Below are 8,602 nucleotides of genomic sequence, written 5' to 3'. Positions count from 1 at the left end.
TTTTTCATTTTTATATGAAAACTTTTCGGTTTTTTTTGGGGGGGGGGTAATTCCTATTTCACCCCCTCTGGATCCGATCCTGATGAACCTTATGATCTTCAAGTGAAAGTGCACATAGTGTACACCCCTTCCAAACTAAACTAAAACCAGCAGAAAACAAGTGGCCCCCTTATTTTCATTCGATCTAAAATTCGTATGCTTGAAATAAAACAACATTGTTTACATTTATTCAAATAAAATTTCCATTAGAAATTTATTCAATATTTTTTTGTTTGGTTTATTTTAATATTTAGATTTTCTTTTCATAGTTATTGTCTAGATTTAAGAGTTTAATACAGTGGAAAAATTTTAACAAAATAAGCTTTAAATTGAAAAATAAAATTAAAGAAATTATAATAGAAAAGTTTAAATAAAATTTTAATTTCAAATATAAATGCTAATAATAAGAATTTGGTTTTCATTAGAGTTTTTTTTTTAGCAAACAGTAAAACTTTTTATTAAGTTTTCCTTTTAGTTGTTAGATAATGGAAAACTAAGTTACTGTTTTTTTATTGTTATAAAAATTTAACAAATTTTCGTTTTGAAAATATTTGAATTCTCAAAATTTAAGTATTTTTTGGGGGGAAGTAAATACTTGAATTGAAAATCAAATTCGAGGTTTTTAAGCATTTATATTTTTACAATTAATTGCAAAGAAATTAAAGAAACATAAAAATATAAATGAATTAAAAAGAAATTATACAAAAAATTTAAATAATAATTATAATGAAATAATTATTACAATTTCTCTTATAGATCTAAACAAATATTAAGGGGATTTGTTAGTCGTTTTTTTTAAATAATATTAGTTGCTTTGAATTTCTTTTTTTTTTTGGGTGGGTAGCAGGGAAATCGTTAGCAGGTTTTAAGGGTTAATTTAGATCCCTTAAATCCTACTTAATTTGTAATGCTGGGGCCTTAAAATATTTTACAATTTTTTTTTGGATTTTTTTTTTTTTAATTTTTGTTTTAAATTAAAACCTTTTGTATCACAGTTCTTTACATTTTGTATTTTTTGTTTTACAATAAAATTTGTTCTTTTATTTTTAACAAAAAATACAAAATTTCAGTTATTGAAAAAGCGAAAAATTTTCAATTTGTTTTCAAATGAAATTTCGAACTGTTAAAGGTTATTTGTGTTTAAAAAAAATGAGGGATTCTGGTCAAGCTGTTTGAAAGGATTTCAGGGGTTTTTGGGTATTTTTTTTAACATCTATTACATTTATAGCAGGAATGTGTTTTTATTATTTTGTTTAAGTTTTACAATTTTTACAAAAATACTTGTTTTTTAAAGATTTATTTTTAAGATATTTGGGTATTGTTTTCTTCATTCAAAATTCCATTTAAATACAAATTAATTATTTTTTTTAGCTTTTTGTTTTTTTTTTAGGTAAAAAAATATTCTCCAATTTTCTAATAAAAACTTAGAAAACAAAAACATTATCTTTTAATTTTTTCTTTAAGTTTAACTTAAACAAAATATCTTAAATATGAGTAGAGTAAAATCATTATTTGACTTTGCCTTAAATTTTAGGTAAAATTATTATGAAAATTTAAGCCAGTACCAAGTACTTATTAGTTAAATTCCATCCATTGTTTACAATTACAAAAATTTTCCTTAACTTCTCAATTCCTTAATTTGTTTTCATTACTTTTATAAAAATCTACAAAATATTTTTTAAATTTTCTTTATAACTTACTGCTAGGTAAATAATTTTAATTAATAATTTAAGCCATAATTACAAAATCAATTATGGCTTTATTTTTTCTTTGAAATAACATAAAAAATCTCTTGTTTTTTTTTTAAATATTTTTTGTATAACTTTTGTCCTTATTACTCTTTGGCTTAAGCGCTTTGGGTGTTTATTTTTAATTTACCAGCCGTCATTGGCTGCTGCTGGTCACAGACTTGTGGTGGCGGTAAAGCCCTGACGCCTTTTCAAAACTCTCGATTTGTGTAGCTCTCCTTTGTGGCAGGGCACTACAGTGCCTTGATTAATGGCCATGGTTTTCTGGTTATAGCTGTTGTTGCCTATTAAGGTGCCCAACATTTTACTAACCGAAAATTTACGATTTTGTTTTTGTGGTCTGGCTTTGGAATCGATTATCAGCTTTTCGAATGCTTTGTATAGGGTGGGTGTGTACTCGGCTACCGAAACTTCACAGAAGCCAATCGAATGGGCAGCCGCTAGAGCAGCACCTTCTTTTTCATTGACCTGTAAAGAGAAGAAAATGAGACAAAATTAGTTTAAGAAATATATTTTAAATAATAATAGAGAGTTGAAAAAAGGAGTAATTTTTTTTAATTTTTTTAATTTAAAATTCTTCAAGTTTTCTACTTAAAATACTTTAAAATCATATAAAAGTGCGCCAACCTTGGCAAATTATGAAGAATTATGTCTATGCAGCCCTTCAATGTGTCTCCACTGACGGGCCTACTTGTGTCTTAGCTAAATGTCTTCAACATAGCCAAACACACTTTCCTGTCAATGGAAAAAACTGTTAATCACAGATTTTTCTATAGACAAACTGTTATACGCAAATTTTTCTATAGAAAAAACTGTTATACATAAATTTTCTAAAGAAAAAAACAGTTATACCCAACATTTTTCTATAGAAAAAATTGTTGTACACAGATTTTTCTATAGACAAACTGTTATACACAAATTTTTCTATAGAAAAAAATGTTATACACACTTTTAACTATAGAAAAAACTGTTATACACAATTTTTTCTATAGAAAAAACTGTTATACACAAATTTTTCTATAGACAAACTGTTATACACAAATTTTTCTATAGACAAACTGTTATACGTAAATTTTTCTATAGAAAAAATTGTTATACACAGATTTTTCTATAGACAAACTGTTATACACAAATTTTTCTATAGAAAAAACTATTATACACAAATTTTTCTGTAGAAAAAACTGTTATACACAAATTTATCTGTAGAAAAAACTGTTATACACAAATTTTTCTATAGACAAACTGTTATACACAATTTTTCAATAGAAAAAACTGTTATACACAAATTGTTTCTATAGAGAAAGCTGTTATACAGACATTTTGCTATAAACAAACTGTTATACACAAATTTTTCTGTAGAAAAAACTGTTAAACACACATTTATCTATGAAAAACACAAATTTGTCTATGGAAGAAATTGTTATACACAATTTTTTCTATAGTAAAACTGTTATACACATATTTTTCTAAAGATAAACTGTTATACACAATTTTTTCAATAGAAAAAATTGTTATACACAAATTTCTCTATACAAAAAAATGTTTTACACACTTTTAACTATAGAAAAAACTGTTATACACTAATTTTTCTATAGAAAAACTGTTATACACACATTTATCTATAGAAAAAACTGTTATACAAAAATTTTTCTATAGACAAACTGTTATACGTAAATTTTTCTATAGAAAAAAACTGTTATACACAACTTTTTCTGTAGAAAAAAACTGTTATACACACATTTATCTATAGAAATAAACTGTTATACACAAATTTTTCTATAGATAAACTGTTATACACAATTTTTCTATAGAAAAAACTGTTATACACAAATTGTTTCTATAGAGAAAACTGTTATACACAAATTGTTTCTATAGAGAAAACTGTTATACACAAATGTTTCAATAGAAAAAAACTGTTATACACAAATTTTTCTGTTAAACACACATTTATCTATGGAAAAAACACAAATTTGTCTATGGACAAAATTGTTATACACAATTTTTTCTACAGCAAAACTGTTATACACATATTTTTCTAAAGACAAACTGTTATACACAAATTTTTCAATAGAAAAACTGTTATACACAAATTGTTTCTATAGAAAAAACTGTTATACACAAATTTTTCAATAGGAAAAACTGTTATACACAGATTTTTTTTATAGACAAACTATAACAAACTATAACAAACTATAACAAACTATAACAAATTTTCTATACACTGATTTTTCTATAGAAAAACTGTTATACACATATTTTTCTAAAGACAAACTGTTATACACAATTTTTTCAATAGAAAATCTGTTATACACAAATTGTTTCTATAGAAAAAACTGTTATGCACAAATTTTCTATACACTGATTTTTCTATAAGAAACTATTATACACAAATTTTTCATTAGAAAAAAACAGTTTCTATTGAAAAAAAAAAACTGTTATACACAAATTTTTTCTATAGAAAAAACTGTTATACAAAAATTTTTCTGTAGAAAAAAATGTTATATGGAAATTTTTCTATAGAAAAAACTTTTATACACCAAATCTGTTATAAAAAAACTGTTATACTCAAAAATGTCTATAGAAAAACTATTATAAACATATTTTTCTATAATGTTCGATAACTAAGTGAGAATTACATATAAGTTATTAAAAGCCAAAACCGCGTTCAAAAGATACGCCATCTATTGTAAATCCCGCATTTTTTATGTTATACATCCAATACTTGAGGGGTTTTACATTCATATTTGAAAGTGTTATACTGGGAACTTTAAACTAATTGATCTCTAGTGGTGTTTTGATTTTAAAATGTTATCCAATCTAAAATCTAAAGACTTTTGCATCCATGTACTAAATAATTCAAACAGTTTTTTCAGTTATTTTTTTCCACTTTTTTATATGAAGGTGTCTATTTTTAATCATGGCGACTTAATTCTTTATGAGCCAATAAAAAATGTGAAATATTTTCTATTTTTTTTATTATATATTTCCAATAGTGTGGGATTAATATAATATTTATAAGATTATTTATGATTTATTTCACATAAATATTTGTTTAGCTTTAAAGCTTATTAATTTGACAAATTCATAAAGAAATTTTTTTTACTTTCTTTCCGTTTGAACAAAAATTTAGGTCATTGAGATTTTCAATACAATAGATATTGACATACATACATACATTGTAGGTAGGTATTTAGTTTAAAAGTAGTTTCAATACTATATTCTTCACAAATAAATAATTTACCTCGCATATTAATTTAGGTGATGTTTGGTTATTGAAGCATTTCTCATTTGACCGCCATATTGGCAGGCATTTGTCATTTATGTATTTTGTTTCTAGCCAGACATTTACGAACTTGTACATACTTATGTATTTGCAGTTTTCATTAAAATTCAAATACAAAATTTTTGAAATTCTTTACAAAATTTCCAGTATAAAACAATTTGAATGTTAATTGTTTTAATACAATTGTTGGTAGTTGTATTGCTTTCATAATTTATTAGCCAAATTAATGTAAAGCAGCCACAAATTAAAAACTCAATGTCTTAAACATCAGCTGTATATGAAAATGAAAATATTTTTTACACACTTTTAAAAGCCAAAAGTCATTTTCAATAGCTCTATTAATTGAAATTTTGTTGGTGTTTTTTTTTTTTTTGTTTCACCGAACAAAAAATACCACGCGCCTCAAGTCTCAAGGAGGAAATAAGTGTTTTGAGTTTATCTGTTTATATAAAATGTATGAACAAAAAAAACTACAATACTTTGCAGTTGACCATTAAAAAATCAAAAAAATTAAACAAAAATATTTTATAAATTTTTTTTAAGAAAAAAAATAATAATCAGGGTAAATGGCGTTGTGTTTTTTTTTCACACAATAATTGGAGCGCAGCATTGAGTTCAACGACATTTTTCAATAATTTTTTGAAATATTTCAAAAATATTGTTATAATTTATGACAATTTTTGAATTTAAAAAGAAACACCCCCTTAAGGGAAATCCTTCAAAATACATAATTTACAAATATCTAACACACCTGAGCTTATCTTTTTTTAGTTATATATTTAAATATATAACTAATCTCAAGGTTATTATTAAGTAAAATTTAACATTTTTTGGATTTATTTATTTATTTAATTTTATGGCATTTTAATGCTTTTTTTCTTTTTTTTTGAGTGTAAAACAATCATTAATTGAAGGTTAATGTCTAATATTATTTGTTTGGATTGCAAAAGATTTTTACAGCAATTTACCAAAAAAAAAACAAAATAATTCTATCTAATATTTCAAAAGTTAATCCCCATATTTTACATTATTGTTACGGTTTGTTTACTTTGGGAAATTTTTGCTACTTTTTATTACTTTTTTTTTTTTTGAAAAAATTCAAGCACATTCTCATTTATTGTGTTTAGTTATTAGGAAAGACCACTAAGATTTTTCTAAAAAGTCATTAAAATGACTAATAATTAAATAAATAAACAAAATGTTTAAGCATTCCACTAATAAATTGAGTACAAAGAAAATTTCGAGGTTAATTTTGAAAAACAAAAAAATAGTAATTAAAAAGATTAGCAAATGATTTTACAATATATTAAAAAAATTGGGACAAAATATTAAATAAATAATTTCGCAATAAACCTAATATATGGAAAGCTTAAAGATGAATGTTAATGACGATAATAGATCACTTTGGAACAGAGTATTTTATTCACTTGATTCATTCTTGGCCTCAAAACTGTAACAAAACAGCTATTTCCCGCTGTTTGTGTGTGTGTAAATCAGGCTCACATAAAAAATACAAAACCGCTAGTATTAAAATTCAGGCAGAATATTCCTTATTGTCTTAAGAAGTTTGCTATTGAAAATCAGCAAAATCGAAGAAGTAAAAAAAAAGTTATCAACCTAAATATAAGGCAACCTTATAAAAATGTATAACAAAATTTTAAAAATTAATACAATTTACTATAAAACCCACAAAGTAAATATATATTACAGATTTTTATAAAACTAATCAGCTTTTTAACTTTGTTTGTGTGTGTAAATCAGATTTACGTGTAAAAAACAAAACCGCTAGTCTTAAATTTCATGCTGAATATTTATCATTGTTCTAAGTAGCTGGCTATTGAAAATCAGCAATATAGTTGGAGTATTAACAAATTTATCCAACAAAATGTAAGACAAACTTGGAAAAACTTAAAGTTTTACCAAATCAATATTACTACTTGTTATTGTAATGTGTATTAGCAAGCATACACAGAAATTAATGACACTGGTTACTTCACTAGCGAAAAGGGGTTAATAGTGACTTCATTATAATATATGACTTTCTTAGAAGGTGGCAATTTACCACTCATCATAGGCAACTTTCCAACATTCCTCAATTATGTAGTGGGAATATATATTAATAAAACATCTTGTAAACTGGCTACTTCCTACACTACCAAGGTACAGTAGAGTGAAGAAGACTATTTTTTAAATTCAACCTACTATAGAGGAATTTGGGTCAGTCATATGACCGTTCTCTGTTTTGAAATATGAATTCCATATACAAAATATATGTCAGTCTGACTTTCATCACCTGGTTTATGCTATTTACTATGTCAGTGTTAAATTTAATTCCAAAATCTCCTAAGTGAATCGCAATTGTTTTACTCATTTTTATTGAATCACAAGAATCTTTGATACGCATCAGCTTCATGTTAAAAAATCTGTCCCGTTTGATTTGTATATATTTCAATTGAAATAATTATATTCTTCCACGAACACTATTTATAAATTAAGTTTCTCATTTATTACAAACGTTAATGCATAATAGATATTAAGTGTTTGTTAACAGTTTATAACATTTTTTTAACTTGAATTTTATAATAAAAACAGGATTCTGCAAATGAGTTTTTTAAAACATAATCGCATTATTTAAGGAGCGATTAATTGCGATTACAATTATAAACGCTTAGCAATTCCTAATCGCTGGTGAATCTGATCTTATTTTCAAGAGAAACCGATCACTTTTAAACTGTTGAATTTCAGCACTTACTGGGTTTAAAAACAAACATTTATTTTTAAATAAGTTTTTGGATTAATTCCTCAAATATTTTGGATAGAAAATGACACGATCAGTTTTGAAAATTGATCTCCAGATGTTAAAAGTTTCCGCTGAATGCAATATTTGTTAAAAATTTTTGAATAATTTATACGATTCTGTTTACCAAAATTAAAACCTGTTCCCCACTTTGGACAAATGATCTACACGATCACTTTAAAAACTCCACCATATTGCATTCGCCAAAATGAATTTTCGTAATCGAACGTCAGAGTATTCTTTAGCACCCTTAGACGAGTACACAACCGAGTTAAGTTTGAATGCAATTAAAATCTATTGTGTCCCCCGATAAACTAGACGATAGTGCGCTGGACTATCAATATAAGGGTTGCGGGTTCGATTCCCACCACAGACAATCAAAACGCTTCGCAGTTTGTTTATGTAAAAATCATTAGAAAGGATTAATGTTTCGTCTTTGATTTTCTTTAATATTGTTACGTTTTAACCTTTTCAAATCGCTGGTTTATTTCCTTTAAATAAACCGGATACTTTTGATTGCAAATAAAAGCCGTTTAGTAGTTTAAAAATTGTAACAACTCTTTATTTATTCAAATGTACAACAACAACAGAATTAAATAGTCACTCAATGTTTTTTTATACACGTTTGTAAATTCGCAGAAATACAGACACAATTTATAATGTACACGAATTTACTTGATAAACACAACTTTAAGGCACTCAGTTGATGTTTATTCGAAAAGCGTCTCTGATCAA

The 8,602-nt window shown here is 25.2% G+C and overlaps 1 protein-coding gene across 2 annotated transcripts in view; it reads right to left on the bottom strand.

Moving 5' to 3' along the window:
• Positions 1-215: 215 nt before the first annotated feature.
• Positions 216-8,602, bottom strand: part of LOC135951923 (ras-related and estrogen-regulated growth inhibitor-like protein) — a 60,651-nt gene continuing 52,264 nt past the window's right edge. For both annotated transcript variants that reach the window (XM_065501671.1, XM_065501670.1), the window contains one exon: positions 216-2,255. In XM_065501671.1, coding sequence (XP_065357743.1) covers positions 1,941-2,255 — 315 coding nt within the window. In that variant the 3' untranslated portion in view covers positions 216-1,940. The remainder of the gene's footprint in view (positions 2,256-8,602) is intronic.

This window comes from Calliphora vicina, chromosome 2 (genome assembly GCF_958450345.1).
Source record: "Calliphora vicina chromosome 2, idCalVici1.1, whole genome shotgun sequence".
Taxonomy (NCBI): Eukaryota; Metazoa; Arthropoda; class Insecta; order Diptera; family Calliphoridae; genus Calliphora; species Calliphora vicina.
Note: the sequence above shows the minus strand (reverse complement) of the source record. Positions and strands in the feature narration are given on the sequence as shown.